At 43.1% G+C, this 23,294-nt stretch overlaps 1 protein-coding gene across 8 annotated transcripts in view; it reads right to left on the reverse strand.

Moving 5' to 3' along the window:
• The window catches only part of SHANK3 (SH3 and multiple ankyrin repeat domains 3), a 275,347-nt gene that overhangs the window by 191,140 nt on the left and 60,913 nt on the right, over positions 1-23,294 (reverse strand). For all 8 annotated transcript variants that reach the window (XM_075208458.1, XM_075208456.1, XM_075208460.1 and 5 more), the window contains exon 3: positions 5,567-6,223. In XM_075208458.1, the coding sequence (XP_075064559.1) occupies positions 5,567-6,223 (657 nt within the window). The remainder of the gene's footprint in view (positions 1-5,566; positions 6,224-23,294) is intronic.

Raw genomic sequence — 23,294 nt, forward strand, 5'->3', positions numbered from 1 at the left:
TTATAGAATGGTGGGGGTGAGATAATGATATTAGGAGATAATGGGGATCAGAGATGATAATAGCAGGGGAGTCCACAGTAAACACTTGCTACAAATCACCAGCTCGGCTGCCCTGACTTCTCCTCTTCTGTCTATTCCATTTTCTCCCTGTATTTGTTTCACCCTTTGTTTTTGTCTGCAGCACTCTGCCTCACACTTTGCCTTTGTCTCCAAATTTGTATGTGAATCTCCTTATTTAGCTCTGTACCCCATGTGTGCCTTTGCCCCCCCTTTGTGTGTGCGCCTTTGCCCACCGATTGCATGTACACTTCTGTCCCCCCTTTGTGTGTGCACTTCTGTCCCCCCTTTGAGTGTACGCCTCTGTTCTCCCTTTGCGTGTCTGTCTCTCTGTCTCCAATTATGTGTACCAATGTCTCCCCATTAATTACTCTCCCTCCATGGGTGCTTCACTCTGCTCATGTCCCACCAACTGTTTGTGTGTCTCTGAGTCCACGTTATGGCTATCTTCTTTATACCCCTAGGCGTGTATGGCTTTGTTTGTCCTCTATTCCATCTGTACATTCTCTTTTCTTTCCCATCTGTCCAAAAAAAAAACATTGTCCTATTGTGTCACACCTTCTCCCCCCTCGTCTTCCAATTCTCCCCTCCTCATATCTTTCGTTCCTGCTCTTCAGCTGGAGTGGAAGTGATAGGCAGAATCAGCACTAGTGGCTTCAAATCAGAAGTCACATGGATAAACAGAGGCACAATAGTTTCTAATGCAACATAAATGAACCAAAGCTAAGAACAGGAAACTGAGGCAACAGTGGACACAGGCTCACCAAGTTGGAGGAGGTTATCTGGATGATGATCCAATTGTTGCAAGAGACCCCAACCCCTGTTCCTGATGTCCTGAGCCAGCAGAAATCCACTGTAGAGAAGTGCAGGAAGAGAAGGGAGAGCCAGCTTGTGGATCAGTACTGCAGTGGGCCGAGTACTGGCCCCAATCACCCCTTCAATTTGTGGTACCACTGCCAGCAGCAGGTTCCTTGGGCCTGTGGTCCAATAGCTCCAACCGCCCAGATGATGATTCTGGAGGCAGCCATGGAACAGCCCTGGAACTTAAAATAGATTTGCGATGGTGGCAACAATGCAAACTAGTGGAGATAAAGTGGGCTCGCCTAATTTCAGCTACATGGAGAATTCAGTGGCCCCAGAAAGAGGATCGTGCAGATGACAGCCTTCAGAACACAAGATAGCTAATAGCCAAAGAGACAGCCATCATCATCCGATATGTTGACCTGGAATATAGTGAGATGGGAGCAGAGTGTCTGCTCTCGAGGGTCCCAGCGTGCCAGCAGCTGCCACAAGGTATATTGTCACGGGAAGAGTGCCACTGCTGGACTCCCAGCTCTGATCCAGTGCACAGTTAGCTCCACCATCTCAGATGCCTAGCTAGCCCTGCAGGGGGAAGCCATCAGTGAAAGACAGCAATAGGCTACTCATTATATTTGGCTGGGAGAGGCCCACCACGAGATCAAGGGGAGAAGATGTCTCCACCAGCTACATCCGAGATGAGGTCTAAGTGGCTGGAGGAGGCCAACAGCACAGTAGCTACTGGGGAGGAGGCGGCAGTGGAAGAGATGTTGGAATCTCCCCTTTGCTCTGCTGAGTGACGCCAATGGAGAATTGAAAAGAGCAGGGGCCAACAAACTGATACCTAACAAAAGACTTCGCTCCCTCTTTCCGTATGCGGAGATTGAAGATGAGGAGATGTTGACCGAATGCCAGTGCTGGAGAACACCGGCTCAACATGACTTGAGGGCAGATATCCTTACAGAGATCAATGTGGAAAAGATACTAAAGAGGAGAATCTGCAACCCGCTTCCTCTATTGCTACATTGGGCCAGACAGACTCCAAAAGAGGCATAATCGCTGTTCCTGATGCCCTATAACCCCATATTGCCCCAACCAAGGTTATGGAGAACAATGCTGCAGATGAGCCACTAGAGGAATATATGAAGAAGTCCAACCAGCCCGATCAGTTTGTCCCAGAGCCCCAACATTTGTCTGCCACTTGGTAGTTTTCGGTTTTGCATTTGGGAGAGGGAGTGTTGTGCTCTGAGAAGACAGAGCAGAGCAAGAAGCCACAGGTATTACCATTCTTGTAGCCGAACAGCTGGCCACCGGGTACAGTGGGGATGAGTGCACAGCAATCCCGCCTGACTTATCTAGGCTCTGAAGATTTATTACACCAGGAAGTGGTTCAGTTGTACATTAGGGGGTGGGGGGGGGGGCTAAATAAAGGATTTTGGTCTGCATCCTTGTTCTCCTCTGTGCATTTACTGGGGTTTGGAGGTCCCATTGACACCGATGAGCGGAGGAGGAAGTGGAGCTAGCCTAGTGTTTTCACTGATTAGATCCTGCTACCTACCAGTATGAACACCGATGGGAGAAACTGTGGACTGCTGCAGTAGGATCCAAACGAACCCAGGGGAAGAACTGACTGGACAGTACCACAGCATTTGCAGTCTATTTTGGACAAGGGTAATGTAGGCTGCTCTGACTAAAAAGTGGAGAAGAAATGTGAGGAAATTAGGGAATAACTTGATACCACCATTACTGTACCTAGTTTCTTACAAAGTGTGGACTATAATCAATATACTTTTTAGCCCTTTTGAACCTCAGATCCCCAGGTTGCAGGATAGGTGGGTACAGACATAGTCAATAAAAGTTAAACCTATGGGGACTCGCTCTCCTTAGAATACCCCAAGTTATTTGTATGCCACTGTAATTATTCTGTGTAATGTATATGGCAACCATGCTTTATGTTGGTATGAGTACCGATTCTGCAAAAGAGCTACAGCCAAGTTGGGAAGGTGCAAACATATCAATTGAGCCAGTTCTAAAGAAGGGATAAGAGCCAGCTGAAGCCACTACCAATAGCTTAGTTACGCTTCCAGGGAACAGATGAGTGTAATCATTTGCAGATAGGCTGCAAAGGGATTAAGCACTTGGAACTATGCCTCACCAATCCCATCACTCAGTGAGTAGGCTCTTTTCAGAAAAATCTATTGTGTGACAACGTGGAGTCATTGCCCGCACCTGACTTTCTCTCCAGCCCTTGGAAGATGAGAAGAAGTCAAACCAGTAACAAGGAGGAGACAAGTCTCAGCACAGAGAGATAAGAAAGAAGTCAAAGCAGTAATGGGGATGAAACAGGTTTCAGCCCATAGAGATAAGGGCTGCAAACCTGGGAGCCTGGATCAGACTTTCTGTCTGGAGGCTGGTATCGGTAGACTGGTTAAAAACCACTTCTGGAGATTAGGAGGGGTCATTGAGCATGAGCTGAGTATCTGACTGGTGAGAGGTTTCCACTGAACTACCTGAAGATGAGGTGCTCTCGCTGACAGACTGCAGATCAGAGTACTTCTGAAAGAACGGAAGGGTGGCTAGTGTCCTTCTTTCATCTGGATATCCCTGTGGGTCTTGTGGATATGTGTGCCTGCCGAAAGCACATTGTCAGTGAAGCAGGAGCACTGCCTTGTTGGCAGTCTCAGGAGAGATGCATCTGCAGCCCTGAAGAGAAAACTACAATGGGATAAGCAGTGTTGGCCACTTGTAGACCAATATAGTACTATACTTTTATCCATTAGGTGCTGTGTTACATCCACTGCAGTAAGACTTGTTAACCCTTTCTTGAAAGGGAGGCAATTGCTGTCGGTGTTTTGTGTTAATACACTTCATGCATATTTTTATCTGTATATTTGTCTGGGTATGAAAGTATGTTCCCAGGTCCACGGTACTGAGGGTGAGCAGTAGGCTGAACATAGCCCAGAAAGCGCTGATCTGGTGCAGGTTATCCAGGGTAAATAGGCTGTGAGTGTCCCTGGTATCATGACACCTGTTACCTATAGTATTATGGTAAAGGACTACTATCTGGGGGATCATAGTGAAGCATCTAAAGTAACAAAGTGAGGCATTGCCATGTACATGATCACAGCGATCTCTGCTATCTACAGCAGTGATGGACAACAGGTGGCGCTAGGGCCACATGCAGCCTTCCAGGCCTTCATCTGGAGCCCTCAGCTCATCCCTGTTTTATGCCATGTCAGTCAATTTCTGTGCTTTATGCCCCAGATTTTATTTTTTGGTTCATGACCTGATAAACTTAACCTGCTGCCCCAGCTCTTATTCTGAGATTAAGGGCAATGTGTGGCCCTTTTGAAGGGTATAAGGTTACCCATCACTGATCTAGAGTATCATGTTGTGGCACTACCACCTATAGGATCATGTTGAAGCGCCACTACAATGAAACAATGTCCTTTATAATATCATGGTGAAGCACTGCCATGTACAAATTGTTGGTAAAGTACTTTCATTCACAGTATCATGGCGAAACACTGGCATATATAAAATCATGGTAAACCACTGCCATCTACAGTATCATAGTGAAACATTGCTATCTAATCAATGCTGGTGTAGTATTTCTACTAGCACTATCATGGTGAAGCACTGTCATTAGTAGTATCACAGTAAAAAAATGTCATTTGTAGTAGCATGCTTAAGCACTATCATTTGTAGTATCATGGTAAAGCAATGTCATTTGTATACTCATGGTTAAGCACTGCCATTTATAGTATCATGGTAAGTCACTGCCATCTACAGTATCATAGTGAAACACAGCTATCTATACTTGATAGTAAAGAAATGCCATTTACACTATCATGGTGAAGCACTGCCATCTATAGAATCACGGCAGACACCAACTCTATATTACCATGTAGAAGTATTTCCATTAAAAATATCATGGCAAAGAACTGCCATCTCCAATACAAGATATGCAGGTTCCAGACACTGCAATCTACTGCAATAAACATGGTTAATCACTACCTACAGAATCATGGTGAAGCACTGCCATCAGTAATAAATACCATGCAGAAATCATGCACTAACATTTACTACACTTTTAGTTCACTTAACACAGTTCAGCCAGGTACTACAATTTACATTATCATGGATGGCAAAGCATTGCTACTCCATCACATGCTATTATATATGTGCTGCAAATAAGATGGTGAAAAACAACAATCTCTAGCACATGCAGTTATCTATTACACTTAATATACATCCTGTGCTGGCACATGCATCCACTGCACTATTTCTCTTTTTGGCAAAGCACTCCAATCTACTACTCAACTTGGCCAGCTGCTGATAACTACTGCACTTGCCATTCCATAAGGACAGGCGCTGCAAATTCACAGCACAAAACAGCCACTGTAGCCAAGCACTGCCATCCGCTGTCCTTATCCACCATATGAGCAAACGTATAAAAAGGCATCTCTAAATATTAATACAGGGTTTAATTAAAATAAAAACACCCTAAATATGTAAGCATATCCATGCACGGTTCATGCCTATATACAAATTATTGTGGCAATGTCTGATTATATATATATATATATATATATATATATATATATATATATATATATCGAATTCTGTTGATGCATAGCAGACATGCAGTATATCTAGCAGACGGACAGCAACACATAGATGCACATAGTTACAGATAGACACTGGTTACCGTTTGCTGCAGATCCGGGATACCGATCCTGATGATCACCGCGTTCCCCGCCGTCTCTTCCATCCGCCGGCCGGGTGGGTCTCTGTCTGAGCCAGGGGGGTCTCTGTCTCTTGTGATGGGATCTCTATTTCTGACCGGGGGGTCTCTGTCTCGGACAGTGTGGTCTGTATCTCCGATTGCAGAATCTCTGGTGTAGCTGGTGGGATCTCTGACAGTGGTGGGGGAGTTTCTAATCGGGGTGTCTCTGTCTCCTGTAGGGGTGTTTCTGTCTCGAATCGGGGTGTCTCTGCCGGTAGTCGGGAGATCGGGATCGATGGTGGAGGCTTTTTGTGTGACTGTAGGTCCGTTTTCTCCGATGGAGGTGTCTCTGATGCGGGGCTCTTTTGCACTGCCGGGGAGATCGCTGTCTGAGTACGGGGAATCTCTGATGTTGGGGAGTCTGTCTCTGGTGATGGGGCTTCTCCTTCTCTTGGGGGACTGTCCCACTGTGTCCGAGGTCTCTGGGTCTCCCCCGGGAGAGCGGGGAGTGCGGGGAGCCCCGAGATCCCTCGGGGGCCCCTGGGGGGGGCTGGGTGAGGGGGGTCCGGTCCGCTCCGGGAGCTCAGGAACCGGAGACACAACATGAGCAGGAGAGGGGGAGGAGCGGAGAGACTGCATCTAATAGAGAGAGGGGGAGAGAGGGGGATGAGAGTGAGAAGAGACTGCATGTAATAAAGGGGGAGAAAGAGGGCTAAACGGGGAGACTGCATGTATTAGGAAGAGGGCTATGGGGAATGGGTTGCCTAGAGGAGAACTGATATAATCGGGAAAGGTGTAAGAAATAGACACCGCAGTTAAAAATGAATGGGGAAGAGACTGCATGTTATAAAAAAGAGGGGGTGAGGAAATACTGCGTCTAATTCAAATAGGGAAAGGGACCAAATTTTGCTTTTAACAAGAAGACAGCAAGAGGTGAAACTATATCCAATAAGCTCAAGGAGGGGGATAGTCTACAGCTAATAGTGGGAGAGAAAGAGAAAAGACTGCATGTAACATTGAGTGGGAGATAGAAAGAAGACTGTGTAACTGGCATCGGTCATAGAAGACTGCAATATCAGGGATGGAGTATAGCAGGTGTATTTAATGATGAGTGCGAGATAGGGGAAACTATGTAACTGAGAAGGCATGCCAGAGAGAAGACAGTATGTATAACATAGAAAGAGGTAGAGGAGACTGCATGTTATAGAGGGAGGAGGTAGAGAATGTGACTTCATGTAATGTACTGGAGAGAAGGAGGTAGATAATGGACGAGATAGAAGAGACTGCATGTAATACAGGAAGGAGGTAGAGGAGACAGCAAGTAAATTGCTAAATGGAAAGAGAGGATACTGCATTTGACACGGAAAACAAATTGAGGGCGTGCATAGAAAGCAGGTAGAGGAGACCCCATTTACTGTAGTAAGTAATAGGTACGTGCACATTGTCATTTATCCATGCATGTACCCGTTTATGTTTTGCACTGCATGGTGAATATGAATTACTAGGAACCAATCCACAGATTACATAGGGCACATTACAAATTTAGAATGGACTATTATATCTGCTAATTGTTGTATTTCTTGGTCTGTTCCAGTGTTCACCATGAACACTGAGTGTACTTATTTATTCCTTGCATCATTATTCCCATAGCAGTCAATAACATTTCTGATGCATTCACCATACCAGCTATATGTATATGCACACCTTAGAGGAGACTGCATGTTATACAGAAAGTAAAATAATACTTCATGCTATAACTATTGGAGGAAGCTAAGGCTCATGCACAGGGCAGTCTTGCCATACAACCCAAGAGCAAAATGGCCAAATCACATCTGGCTTCACCAGGTTATGTTAGTGCAGAAGGAAAATGTCATAAACTCAGGCCAATTATGTCCCATGATACACAGGAGGCCACATTAAATACAGCAGATATACAGCTGAGACCATATTAAGCATTGGAGTAGACTGAATGTAAGGGAGAAGAGTGGTTTAGGAGTCCACATGCATTAAGCATTAGAGACGTGGTCCCAACTACAAGTTTATCACTTGAGCATGGAATCAAACAGAATCAGGCACTAGTTGTCACCTGTTGTTGTCAAGCACAGATAGTCATCAAATCTAGACTTTTGAGCGGATTTGAGGGCCAGATTTGGGAATGACTGCATTAGAGGAATCTACATTTAATATGGAAGAGGTGTAAGGAGGCATTTAGCATGTCTTTGAGGACGGAAGTAGAGGAGATAACATTTAGGGGCCTATTTATAAATAATCACAATTTTGTCCTGTTAATTATCATCCCTGATTGACACTTTTCACAACAATAAGGGATGCCTATTCGGACCAATTTATTACAAAAGATGTGCTAGGCATCCGATAAGAGACAGTCTTGCAGATGACTGTAGCGTAGCCAGAATTCTTTCACCACTTGCGATGAAGGAAGGAACTTCTGGGTTCTGATCCGGTGTCTTTACTGCATATGCGTGGCCATATGCATGGTCAGCACATGCACAGAGACGGATCAGTCAATGGAGGGAAGGCAGTGTTTTAGCCATAGGCTAGAACTGTTAACACGATCCTTAGATGGTGTTGGCTGCTGGGGACCCTGAATTTTAAGCTTTCCTAAGCTAAACAGCCATTTTCGTATGATTTTAGGCTTGATAAATAGGCCACTTAATACAGAAGAACGGGAAAAAAGACTACATGCAATATATATTAGAGGAGATTGTGTGTAACATAGAAATGAAGCCAATAAGACTGTGTGCAGTAATAGAGGAGACTGCATGTAAAACAGAAGGGAGGTAGATAATATTGCATACATTAATATAGGACACTACATGCAAAACTATTAGATAAGACTGCATTTAATACAGAAGGGATGTAAGAGATCATATACAGAAGTAATAGAGGAGATTACATATGTAGTGTAGAAGAAAGATAGAGATGACTGACAGACTAACAGCATGTATCTTAACTATCCAGTGTATCCTACTAACACTGGTCACAAAACAAAATCACTGGTCAGTTCAAAAATCCTCACTGACTCCTTCCACAGACACACCCTTCTTCTTGCCATAACATAATATGTTTGACATTGATTTTACATTTGCTGTACAATAGTACAAACTATTCTTATCACCCTTTTGCAGTTTCCTCCAAGGCATAGACACAGGGGCAGGGAGGGCTGGCAAATTTTAGCCAGGGCAGCAAGACTAGACTCAGCAGCCTATTAGGAGCATTCTGAAGGAAAAAAAAATGCAAGTGACCCAGCCCAAGGTAGCCCACGATGGCACCGGCCCAGGGGGCAGATGCCCTCTTGCCCCCCAACCCAGCCTGCCCCTGCACAGGGGGCCTGATTCATTAAGGAAAGGAAGGCAAAAAAGGAGTAAGTTTTCTCCTGGACAAACCATGTTGCAATGTAAGGGGTGCAAATTAGTTTATTATTTTGCACATTAGATAAATACTGGCTGTTTTTTCATGTAGCACACAAATACTTTGGGGCAGCAAGGTGGCTTAGTGGTTAGCACTTCTGCCTCACATTACTGGGGTCATGATTTTGATTCCCGACCATGGCTTTATCTGTGTGGAGTTTGTATGTTCTCCCCGTGTTTGCGAGGGTTTCCTCCGGGTGCCCTGGTTTCCTCCCACACTCCAAAAACATATTAGTAGGTTAATTGGCTGCTATTAAATTGACCTTAGTCTCTCTCTCTCTCTCTCTCTCTCTCTCTCTCTCTCTCTCTCTCTGTGTGTATGTTAGGAAATTTAGACTGTAAGCTCCAATAGGGCAGGGACTGATGTGAGTGAGTTCTCTGTACAGCGCTGCGGAATTAGTGGCGCTATATAAATAGCTGCTGATGATGATATTTCATAGCTTTATGCTTACACTGAAATTTTAAGTTGATCTAGGACATGCCCTATCCCAACTACAAATCTGTCTCTGTATTTTAAATTTACCTCTCTCTCCAATACAACATAGTTTTGCCAAGGTGAAAAGTTACTCATTTTTTTGGGCTTTGCTTTCCTTAATGAATCAGGCTCAAGAAGTCTGCTGCCCAAAAAGAAATACAAATATTCCCCAACACATTTTCTGATCATTGATTGCTATGGTATAGTCTTTGTGCACTAAAATCCAATCCACTGGGAATGCAGAATGCATTGCGTGCAAATCCAATAAGATATCCAATTATAATTTCTTTTTAATTTTTATTAATAGGAAATATTTTTAGGGCATTTAAACTAAACTTTATTGGCTTCCTCTGTAACAGCGGTCCAGGGCTTTTCAGAATGAAGGGTTGAGCTTGGTAGATATATGTAATTGTCAAACTAAATAACCATAAAATGGGTATATTTTTTATCAGAATTCAGCTTGCACATTTTGTCGCCCTATATATACTACTAAGGGGGAGCTAAAGAGGCTACATACAATAGGAACAGCATGGGAGTAGTATTAATAGAATTAAATGTAGTGATAGGATGTATTCGGTGGGAGAGCTGCCTCAAGAGGCAGAGAAAAACAATCCATTTTTAGTTATTTGTGCAGAGGACATAGACTCCATTAATAAATAGGAACTTTTAGATAAGTGACTAAGGGTAAAGGAAAGTCATACCGTTTACAATGTGATTCCAGGGAATGAGAGATTGCTAAAATAAATATATGTGTGAGGAGAGACTGCAGAACATAAATGTGAGAAGTGGGAGATTTCCTCTTGGGAAGGGTCATGTATGCAATATATACAAGCGGGATACCATATTTTATAGATAAGAGAATGATTAAAAAAGCACAGTTGTTTTGAATTACAATTAGCATAGGAGGAGATGACAGTTCTATTGCAATGAAAAAAAGATGCAAGTAGTTGATAGTATATACAGTCAAGTAGTAGAAGGTGAATATATATAATAGGGAGGGGATAGACTTATGAAGGAAAAATCTGTATATAGGTAAGGTTGTGGTGTGGTGAAGTAGCAATGTTTCGGGAGGCAGGATTGTAGCTTTGTAATAAAGAGTAGCAGATAAACAAGTACTTGCATCTCGTTTTATTGAAGAAAGACAGTAGAGGAAACACTTAGTAAATAGTAAAGAAAGATTATATACTACAGAAAAGATAGGTAGCTTATATGAAAACTAGCAAGTAGAGGCATCTTGAATGCCTGTAACATGAGCCTTTTTTGAATTATTAAAGCTCTTTGCCTCTTTCTCTCTATTATGCATACTCACATGATCCTGAATTAACATACAAGCTGCCAAAGACTAAATTATTGTATGGTCCAGAATAAAGAGATATTTTAAGAAAAGAGCTTGTGTTGACCATGTATTTTTCTTAGATAATTATGTGATCAAAAACCAGCAATGCAGTTTTATAAGGTTGTCCTGTTATTACTTGACAGGTAACAATGTGAGTCTCATAAATTATCTTGTGGTCACTTGTAAGTTCACCACGTGATCTTATTACAGAACCTTTTGGCAATCTCTCATCCGTCAGCATAATGTGAACCTCGCTATACTGTATTACCCTTCTACAACAATGTTCATGTGATTTATAGAGACAATGGGGAGTCCCAAAACTACAAGGAAAGAGCAATAACCATACAGCACACTGTTTGGCTACAAAAGCGAGCTAGTTCAATTTGTTTCAGTAACTCAACTGTGCACCAAAAGGTTAACAGGAAGCTAAATGCAGTAAATAATACATGATTTAACACAAATCTAGTTTTTATGTCCTCTAAGATGAATGTGTAATAATCCAGAGAGCCACTAAGGAATCTTAGCACACATAAGAGTAAAGAGCTTATTCTAAAATCACATTGCTCCATACATAGTTGGCAATACAATGGCGCTCACAAATTGATGTTTGTAGTTTTATTGAAGGTGACATTGTGGATCATTCGTTTAAATGCAGAATTGTAAACCTTAATACTTTTCCTATTAATGCTATATGCCTTAATGCCAGGATTAGTCTCCCGTATCTGTTTTTATTGGATACCACTTTATCACATTCATGTTTCTCCTACTTACATCTCATGGGAGTTTGGATGAAGATTGTCCCACATAGCACGCAGTGGAGATCAGTTATGAAATGCACACAATGTGCACCACAGAATGGTTTGGTTTGGCATTGCTGCACCTCAGCTATGCGCTCAGCTCACGTCAAGGTGCATTCCTACTTTCCGCTCTCGGAATATGCTTTCATAAACTACAAGTGTACCTCGCTGGGAGAAAAGGCTCCATGTGCATGAGTGTAAACGTTGCATCAAAGTCTTACACTCACCCCTTTGGTACCACTCTTTTCAATCAAATAAGCTTTTCAATTTTTTGCCTAAAATACTGCTCAATTTAGACTTTTTTATGGGTTATATTAATCATGAGAGTATAGGGACAATGGGACTGTCTTTATTACAGATGGCAATCTTCCATTACATTGCTGAGAGAGTGCTTAGAAATGCAATTCTCTGCCAAAATGCAACATAAAGACTCAAAACAAATCCCATTACAAGTATTAGAAGAGACCAAATCTCCACCACTATACTGGAAATGTCCGTGTGCCCCTCTGAACACCAAGGAGCAACCCTGAAAATGTGACTTCTGCAGCCCTTTATCTCTTAACAATAATCTTTTTCTGTAAAATAAAATGATAATTTCTGCACAGCTCCACAAACCAAGGCTCTCCACATGCTTCAGAATTAATGATTTCCATCTGCTAATCCCCTCCCTTTTCATGCTCCTCCTTAACCCAAAGTGCCCTGACTGAAATTAGGCGTATGGTGGATCCAAAGCTGCTGTTCTCCACTGCAAGTTACTATTACTTTATCACACTCATTAGTATTACTTATGTCATATTTATATTGGAGCTAGTGAAAATTTACTTATTTCAGTGTCAAATGTCTTAAAATTGTGTAAAGAGTTGACACTTCACTTTTTTAGAGAGTGAGTAAACTCAAAATACAAGTCTATCCAATAAATACATTTTGAAACATCCTATGTGAAAATCCCCACATTGATATATTGTCAAGCGCCATTCCCACACTTCCTGTATGTGCCGGGGATGGCTGCCTTCCTCCTCTGTGTACTCGCATCCCATTGCCTAGCAACGGGACACTTTCCCTTAGTTCTGCCAACGCACTGCATGTGAATGCTCATCGTCACCGGTCAGCTGTGTTATGGCCGACGAATCTTCTCCTGCCCATTCAGGGTTAAAGTTAATGTATATGAAAAAGCCTCTGGCACCACTAGGGTGCTAGAGTATTGGTTCACACGTACTGCAGCGTTTCCTGTTACACCTGCATCCTGCTTCCTGATTTTGGCTCCTGATTTGGCTTGTTTCTGGACTCCCCTTTGAATTTCACTCTGGTATCTTACAACTCACTCTGGTTTGATCTCGTGAATGATCCTGTTGTTCCTTTCCTTGCCTCACACACACAACAAACAGTCACCTATTTCTACTTTTGAGGAGCCCATGCAGATGGGCCGCTCCCACCTTACTCCAGAAGAGCAGGACAGGCATATTAAGAACTGTCTGTGTCTCTATTGTGGGGAGCCCAGGTATCTTCTCTCCTCTTGCTTCAGGAGGCCGGGAAATGCCTCGTCCTAGGCAATGACAGGGGGGTCATCCTAGAATCCAAGTCTTCTAGTCCATACTCAAAGAGAGAATCTGAATTTCTCATTCTTGTGGCTCTTCTTTCTCCAAAAGACCCTCTACTGTTGACAGCTTTCACGGACCATGGATCCGCCGGGAGCTTCATATCTGGTAAACTGACATCTGAGCTCCATCTTCCTACCCTTCCATTGCCGCAGCCTCTGGCACTGCCCACGGTTAATGGCAATCGTGTCTCCAATGATTCCATTACTGCGTAACCAGTCCAGTTCAGTTATTGGTAGGAGCTCTCTTCTCTGGATAAGTTTCCTAATTCTTCTGCAGTCCGTCAATCTTATTATTTTGGATTTACCTTGGCTTACGGCACATTCACCGCAGTTTGACTGGCTACATGTGCAAGTCATCTCTTGGAGACCCACCTGTAAGCAACACTGTTTGAAGTCTGTGCAACCCTCTAGGACTACGATTCCCTGTCTAGTCGTATCCTCTTTGTGGTCTACAACAACTTTGTTGATGTATTCAGTAAAGCCTCCAAGTCCTTGCCTCTTCACCAACCCTGGGATTCCCTATTGACCTTATTTGGAGTAAAATCATGCCATGGGGTAAGGTTTATCCTCTGTCTCTACCAGAAACTCAAGCAATGTCTGAATACATCTTGGAAAACCTTGAACGGGGCTTCATTCGGAAGCCTTCTTCTCCTGCAGACACAGGCTTTTTCATTGTTAAAAAGAAAGACCGCTCTTTTAGGCCGTGCATAGATTACAGCAAGCTGAACGCTATCATGGTCAAGAACAGCTATCTGCTTCCTCACATGGCGGAACTCTTTGGCCGCATTTGTGGAGCACAGACATTACCAAGTTGGATCTAAAAGGTGCCTATAATTTGATTCGAATTTGTCAAGGTGATGAATGAAAGACTGCTTTAATACCACAGATGGGCATTACAACAACCTTGTGATGCCCTTCGGACTCTGTGATCCCCTCATGGTCTTTCAGGAATTTGTTAATGAAATCTTTCAGGATCTGTACCAGTCTGCAGTCATGTATTTAGATGACATCTTGATCTTCTCCCAGGTCCTTTTCTCCCATTGGGAACATGTTAAAGAAGTCCTCTCTCGCCTATGCAAGAATCTTCTGTATAGTAAACTGGAGAAATGCCTTTTTGAACTTCCTCAGGTTCCTTTTCTCCTCGGGTTTTTGGTTTCTGGTACAGGTCTCCAGATGGATCCCAAAAAGTTATTGGCAAACCCTAATTGGCACCAACCCACTGGGCTAGAAGCTATTCAGTTCTTCATCGGTTTCACCAACTACTACCAGCAATTCATCAAAGTGTTCTCTTGCCTTAATTTCCTTATTACTTCGCTCACTCGTAAAGGAGGACAATTCAAGATCTGGCCTCAGGAAGCGGACCTTGCCTTCAAGGCGTTAAAAGAAGCTTTCTCGGCTGTGCCTGTTCTGAGACAAACCGACCAACACAACCCATTCTTTTTGGAAGTTGATGCCTTCTCTCTAGGTATGGGGGCTGTACTCACTCAAAAGTGCTCCTCTGAAATCTTCACCCCTTGTGGGGGGTTTTCCAGAAAATTCTCCCCCAACTAAGCTAATTACAACATTGGAGATAAAGAACTCCTGGCCATCAAAGTCACTTTGGAAGAATGGCGGTACCTTCTGGAGGGAGCTCGTCATCCTGTTACTATGTTTACTGATCATAAAAATCTCATCTACCTACAGTCTGCACAGTGACTAAACCCTCAACAAGCCCGTTGGTCACTATTTTTCTCTATGTTTCAATTAATTTTGACCTTTCGATGGGGCACGAATAATTCCAGGGCTGATGCCCTCTCCAAATCTTTTGACTCCTCAGATACCTGTGCTCCCTTGGAATCTAAATCTATTATCAGTCCTTTCAAGATTCTGGCCTTGATATTTTGTGGACACCCATTTACACTCCAAAGTATTAAGGCGATTCCAAATTTGCCGGACATGCTGATATTAAGAAAACTATTGCTCTTCTACCTCGCCTTTATTGGTGGCCCTCCTTAATCTCTGATGTCCATATGAATGTTCAGGCCTGCAAGGTCTGTGTCTAACATAAAACTCCTATACAACCTTCCATCGGCCTTCTTCTCCCCCTCCCGGTACCAGACTCTCCATGGACCAGCATCAGCATGAATTTTATCATGGATCTTCTTGACAGTCATATAATTCTTTTTGGGTGGTGGACAATCGATTTTCCAAGTTAGCCTACTTTGTCCCCCTCAGGGATTTACCCTCTAATTCTGAGGTGGCACTTTTATTTATCAAGGACATTTTCCACATCCATGTTTGTCCTCTTGAGATTATCTCCGATCTTGGAGTGCAATTCGTTTCCAGGTTCTGGAGGTCCTTCTGTAAACACCTTGGGGTCGGTTTGAAGTTCACTTCTGTGTACTTCTGGGTACCACCCTCAGATTAATGGCCAGGCTGACTGAGTCAACCAGGATCTAGAGTCCTTCCTTCGCTGTTACTGCTTGAACCAACAATCTTCCTGGAGCAATTTCCTTCCCTGGGTGGAGTTTGCACACAACAACCACCAACAAGAGTGCACTGGAATTTCCCCTTTCTTTACCCATTTTTGTAGACATTCTGTGTTACCTACTTTTACTGACTTACCTGACTCCTCTGTACCAGTCATCCAGAACATGATCCGTAACTTCTCTCAGATATCCCAAGAACAAACCAAACTTCAGCAGACTCCAGATCGCTATAATCACTTGCCACTGTAAAAATCTTCCTGTCCTCCATGTGTTTGACAAAATATGGCTTTCCACTCGTAATTTTAAGCTCAAAGTGCCGTCCGTGAAATTTTCACCTCATTATATCGGCCCCTTTTCCATTACCGATGTAATCAATGCTGTCACTTATAAACTTCTGTTACCTCCCTCTCTCCGTGCATAACTTCTTTCACATTTCCTTATTGAAACCTCTTTTTCTTAATGAGTTTTCTAACAGATCTTCTCCTCCTCCTATTAAATCTGTCTTGAGTGATGAATATGAGGTAGAACATATTCTGAGAACTCGTATCCTCCGAGGCAAGGTTCAGTTCCTGGTCCACTGAAGAGGCTACAGCCCTAAAGAGAGATCCTGGGTCAATAAGGAGGACATTCATTCTACTCACCTTCAGCTAATTTTCGGAGAAGACAAGCTGCTGCATCAGAGAGAGGTGCGGGGGGAGAGGGGTTTACTGTCAGGTGCTCTCCCCTCACTCGTTGTGCTGGGGCCTGCCTCCTCTGTGTGCTCGCGTCCCAATGCCTAGCAACAGGACACTTTCCCTTAATTCAGCCAACGCACTAATGGCCTGATTCAAAATCATGTTACAATGCAATGGGTGAAAATTAGTTTTCTGTTTTGCACATAAGTTAAAAACTGACTGTTTTTTCATGTAGCACACAAATATCAACTTTAAATTTCAGTGTACAAATAAGCTATCAAGTAGTGCTACATGAAATCGGATGCGCCTACACGTCCATCAATCACCTAGCTGCGGCCGCGGCCAGACGTCATTTCCGGATAGACGTCACACTCAGCTGCGAGGATTCGATGGAACAACAGCTGCTGGTACAGGATTCCACATAGCCCGGGACCGAGTAAGTTACATACGCTCCAGCGTCCAACTTCCGCAAGCCTGATTATTTGTCTACATACTACCATGGAATTTGTACATGTCCTGTAGAGGTATACCACTTTCACTGAGGGCTTCCCTCCCTGGGACTGCTATAGAAGCCTGTATAGGACTCGTTCCCACACATCCACCAAACTTTTACATGTGGGTATATACACTTTGGGACATTATATTTCCCTTCTATATGCCGGGTTAACATTGTTTTTCTACTGGACTCAATTACATTGAAGGTTAGAGACTGTTATTATCAAGTACCTATGCCTGCAGCACCACCACCTTTGGGCTATATTGGTGTAAGGTACTGGTTGTCTTGCTATACTGCTTACACTGGATCCACACTGTTATCTCATTGGACTTTATAAAGCCTATATGGTTTAAGATTGTGTCTACCATATCATCTATATCTCACACTGCTTCATTATAGAACCATATGTATAGAGCTGTGTATATGCCTTATATTGGATTGCCATCTATATTGAGAGTGTTCATAATATCACCTCCTATTCCTACTGCTTTGTCTTACAATATCGTATGCATTTGTACAACTGTACCATTGTACATATCATGGGTTGCAACCTACACTTGCATATTGCATCTTCTGGCTATATTCATGTATAAATAAAGTGAATTTCCTTCACGGATACATTGATTATTTTTGGCGCCCCAAGACTCCCCCTTTCCTCCTGCATCTATTAGAGGGTTGAAGCCCACCCCTCACTTTTCTTGTTGGAAGCCTACCTTTCTAAATACACCTGTGGGAAGCGCAGATTCCAAATCCCTTTCATTCAGTTTAATAAGGTCTGCTTCTCAGTCAAGGGAGTGGGCTCACTCACAATGTTGCCTAAGAACACAGTCATGAATAAAGAATGGTACCAAAACAACCTCCAAGAGCAACTTCTCCCAACCATCCAAGAACAGTTTGGTGACGAACAATGCCGTTTTGTCACGGAGTACAAGGGCGAACTTTGGATCCCCCAGATCTGACTAGTTTGGCACTACTCTACCAAAGGGTGCGGAGTCTAACAGGACAGGTTGTCTTCGCCAGGAACCCACGCAAGGAGGTATGGTCTTTGCAGCCCCTGCCCCGCAGGTCGCCCTATGAGTGAGCACTAGACAGACCCGCTAGGAGAGTTGAGAATGTATAGCCGATTGCTAATGGTAACACGGAACTGTAGAACGAGGACAAGGAAGAATCACTGGATGGCTGATTGTAGAGGCACTGGAACAGCGTGGAGTCCAAAACAATATAGTTTGCAGAAAGGTAGCACTCAACTGTGGGCTGTACACAAGGAGGTGACACTAAACAGCTGATTGTAGAGTCACTGGGACAGCGTGGAGTCCAATTCAATATAGTTTGCAGAAAGATATCACTGAACTGTGGGCTGTACACGAGGAGGTGACACTGAACAGTTGATTGTAGAGTCACTAGAACAGTGTGGAGTCCAATTCAATGTAGTTTGCAGAAAGGTAGCACTGAACTGTGGGCTGTACATGAGGAGATGACACTAAACAGCTGATTGTAGAGTCACTAGAACAGCGTGGAGTCCAATAAAATATAGTTTGCTGGAAGGTATACAGGAGCACAGGGAGCCAATTCTAAACTCTACACAGAAGTGAGCACAAAGAACAGGCACCAGACTGCCATGTCAGGTGCCTTAAATACCCAAATAATTATGAGGAGCCAATGGGAAGAGACGGGAGAAGTGTTAAATAGAAGAATGGGTCTGTGTATGTGCAGATCCGATGGCAAGATGGCGCCCGCCATCGGGAGGATGCGGCGTCACCAGCCAAGTGGATTGCCTGCGTGGGGCAGGTAAGTTTGCCCGGACCTGCAAGTGTGTTACACTTTTCCAGCATGATGGAGCACCCCCCCCATAAGGCAAAAGTGATAACTAAGTGACTTGAGGATCAAAACATCGAAATTTTGGGTCTATGGCCAGGAAACTCCCCAGACCTTAATCCCATTAACAACTTGTGGTCAAACATTAAGAGTCGGGTGGACAAACAAAAACCCACAACTTCTGACAAACTCCAAGCATTTATTAGGCAAGAATAAGCAGCCATCAGTCAGTATATGGCCCAGAAGTTGATTGCCAGGGTGAATTGCAGAGGTCTTCAAAAAGAAGGGTCAACACTGCAAATATTGACTCATTGCATAAACTTAATGTAATTGTCAATAAAAGCCTTTGACACTTATAAAATGTTTGTAATTTTACTTCAGTATACCATAGCAACATCTGAAGAAGCAAACGTTGTGAAAACCAATACTTGCATCATTCTCAAAACTTTTGGCCATGACTGTATATGTATGAATGTATGTTTGTAGATGTATGTATTTATCTTTCAAAAACAATATCATAATATGTCTACACATATAAAACTTATATGTTTTAGATTTTTTTTCTGTTTCAACATTTAAATAACGGAATTGAAAGCATTAATCTGCTCATTCAGTCCCATTGTGCGTCTCTCCTCATTTCTTCACCCTCTTTCCCTATCACCATACTCATTCCCCCTCCTAATCATTTCTCCCTATGATCATCACTCTCTCTCTCCACTTTAAGCTTTTTCCTTCCACTGTCATCCTTATGCATCTCTCATCACACACTTCCACCTTTTAAAGCCTCCATCAACCCAATTTATCAATCATCACCTTTTACACTATCCCCATTTATCCTTCTCCCTCCTGTAACATTATCCCCTTCATCATGCTCTCCTTATAGCATTATCCCCCCTCATCATTCTCCACCCTATAGCATTATCTCCCTTTATCATTCTCCATCCTGTAGCATTACCTCCCTCATCATACTCTCCTCGTAGCATTATCCCCCTTCCTCATTCTCCATCCTGTAACATTATCCCCCTTCATCATACTGTCATTGTAGCATTATTCCCCTTCATCATTCTCTACCCTGTAACATTACCCCCCTTCATCATCATCTCCCTATAGCATTATTCCTCTTCATCACATTCTTCTTGTAGCACTATCCCCCTTCATCATTCTCTACCCTGTAGCATTATCCCCATCATCATACTCTCCCTGTAGCATTATCCCCCTTTATCATACTCTCCTTGTAGCATTACCCCCCTTCTTCATATTCTCTTTGTATCATTAAATCCCCTCCTCATACTCTCCCTGTAACATTAACCCCCTGCAACATACTCTTCTTATAGCATTATCCCCTTTCCTCATTCTCCCTCTTGTAACATTATTCCCTTCCTCATTCTCCCTCCTGTAATATTATCCCCTTTCATCATACTCTCCATGTAACATTATCCCCCTTCATCACACTTTCCATGTAACATTATCCCCCTTCATCACACTCTCCTTGTTGCATTATCACCCTTCCTCATTCTCCCTCTTGTAATATTATCCTCCTTCATCATAATCTCCTTGTAGCATTATCTCATGTCACAGAGGCTGAGTTTGGAATAGGCCTTGAAGCCCCACTCTAGATAGACTTACCCCCAGAGAGGTGCGGTCTAACGGTAGATAGGTATTCACCAGGGATTCCCAAAAGAGAATATGGACTTAGCTGCTTTCTACCCACAGGTCGCGGTCCTCTAAGGGAGATTAGAGCAAGGTGAGATGGAACTGTGGAGTGTGGCAGGACTGCTGGACGGTAAATGCAGAGGTTCAGGTGAATGGCAGTGAACCGAAGCTTGAGGTCTTTAGAAAGTGAATAGCTGAGAACAGGACTGATAATGAGGCATGAGTTTCTTGCAATAATATCACAGGTCTTAAACGTGGAACAGGTAACACATACTCCCTCTTGTAACATTATCCCCCTTCATCATACTCTCCTTGTAGCATTATCCCCCTTCATCATTCTCTACCCTGTAGCATTATCCCTCTTCATCATTCTCTACCCTGTAGAATTATCCCCCTTCATCATTCTCCCTCCTGTAGCATTATCCCACTCCATCATACTCTCCCTGTAGCATTAACCTCCTTCCTTATTCTCTACCCTGTAGCATTATCCCCCTTTCTTATTCTCCCTCCTATACCATCAACCCCTTCATCATACTCTCCTTGTAGCATTATCATCCTTCTTCATACTCTCCTTGTATCAGTAAATCCCTTCCTCATACTCTCCCTGTAACATAATCCCCCTTCATCATATTCTCCCTCGTAGCAATAACCTATATCATTCCTTCCCGTAGCATTATCCCCATTTATTATTATTCTCCCTCCTGTAATATTAACCCCCTACATCATTCTCTACCCTCTAAAAGAACCTCCATTCATGATTCTCCATCCTGTAACATTATCCCCCTTCATCATACTCTCTCTGTAGCATTATCTCTCTACATCATTCTCCACCCTGTAGCATTAAGAAGATTGTAGTGAAGTATGACATCCTGTTTAGAGGGGACTAATCAGTCAGTCCTCTCTGAGCAGGATGTATTGAGCTCTGGACTCAGAGGAAGCTGATAATCACGCGTCTTAATTATAATCACAAGTCTATTATTATATCTATATATTATTTATTTTTTTCTTTTACCTATTACAATGCCTTCATAAAATAATATTATTTCTCCCATGTTTTCAACGACCTTTCTGGTAAGAAAAGTAAATGAATTTAGTGCCTCTGTCAGAGTTTTATATTGTCTCTCACTGCTATACGGTAGAATTAGATGGGTGATTCTGACAAATAGTTTTAATAATAGTTGTACTGGAGGGTGAAGGTTAATCACTGCCTTTGTGATGAGTGTAAAGCACTCTGGTTTACAGTTCTTGTAATTTTTTCCACATAGTCTCTTATTATTCGTAGCTCCTGGGTGTATTTGATGGGTAGCTATAGTTACAATGCAATTTTTGCCCACTACCCACTTCAGTGCTGTTTTTTAGAGAAGCCAACGCTGTTGAGCTTCTTGGGTATTGACAACTGGGAGCAATCAAACAAAGCTGTGTCAGTTTTTATGTTAGAAACTGGCACCACGCTGCTAGAATGCCCCCATATCTCGCTTGTCAGTGTGAGACAAGAGCATGTTATTGCTACTAGTTACCAAAACAGAAAGACTACTGCAGTATATCTATCCCATGTACAACTGGAACTGTCCCAAATTGCAATGAGTCTCACTGTGGCGTGTGTCCCCCACACCTGCAGCCAAAGTGATAACATCATTAGACTGCCAGTGAATCAGAATGGATGAGCTTCATTCTGATTGTCACGTCTTCTCACTAGAAATATCACTGATTGGTATTGGCGCTACTAAGCTGGGAGGCGCGGAGTCTAACGCACCACCGGTGTTCACCAGGGACCCCTGCAAGGAGGTATGGGCTTTGCTGCGTGTGATGTGCTGGTCGCGGTTCTCCCAGATAGTCACCAGTGCAATGAATGGAGAGTAGTCAGACAGGCCGAGTCGAAACCAGAGAAGCGCAGTACCATGGAGGGAAGACAAAAGAGTAATCAGGAACAGCCCAAGGGTCAATACCAGTGCGGGCAGCGAAGTACAAGGGGAGACCCGGGAGAGTAGTCAGACAAGCCAAAGAATAGGTACACAGGAAACAATCTGGAACAAAGATAATGCTGGAGCGGACTGGAACCAATACTCTGGCACACTAATGGTGCCAGAGTGGGGTTTAAATAGAGGAGCAGGAAGTAAGTGGGAGGATGATTGCTTAGCAACAAAAGCGCAAGCACCGCGATCATGTGACGTGAGCTGCGGGCAGAGGGCGTCCGTCTCCGGCACCTGACACTCATTCACTGCCAGACAGTCCCTGTACTACAGAGGAGCTGTGTTACGGGAGGAAGATAAGAAATATGCAGGGAATGTGTTGCTCCAGGGTGTAGCTTAAGGGGTGGGTGTGTTGCTACAGGGTATAAGTATTGCTATAGAGGTAGAGAAGATTCTATGGTGGGGAAATGTGTTGCTATAGGGGGAGGATGTTTTACTAGGGGTGTGCGGTTCGCTAAGGACAGATGAGATGATAAGAGAATTTGGTACTACAGAGGTGATTGCAGGAATTTCTTACAGGGGAGAGTGGAAAGAAATGTGTTCCTACAGGAGGGAAAGGGGAAATGTTTTAATACAGAGGTGATGGGAGGGGGGGATTAGAGAAGTGAGAGGTAAATGTGCTAAAAAGACTTTTATTTATTATTATCTATTTATATAGCTTCCCTAGCCCTGTTTTCGTGAGCCCAGGCCTACTTTACATTGATTATTACCATCACTCTAATTTACTGTCCCGTAAATAACTTGATCTTCATTATCAAGTTATCTGTGTATAGTCTGTTAATTAGTAGATGTCTCATCTTTGTATTATTTAGAATTTTTTATGTATTATGTAATGTGCTATGGATCGTTGCTGTTTGTGTATTTATACTACTGTACTGGTGACTTATAAATAAAAATAAAATAATAATAATAATAACAAATATGACATGCCATCCTGTGTGCATCTGTGGTAATAATACAAACTGGGTGATCATTGACAGTGCCAATCTACTGTAACTGCT

The sequence above is a fragment of the Mixophyes fleayi genome, chromosome 4 (assembly GCF_038048845.1).
Source record: "Mixophyes fleayi isolate aMixFle1 chromosome 4, aMixFle1.hap1, whole genome shotgun sequence".
NCBI classification, from domain to species: domain Eukaryota; kingdom Metazoa; phylum Chordata; class Amphibia; order Anura; family Limnodynastidae; genus Mixophyes; species Mixophyes fleayi.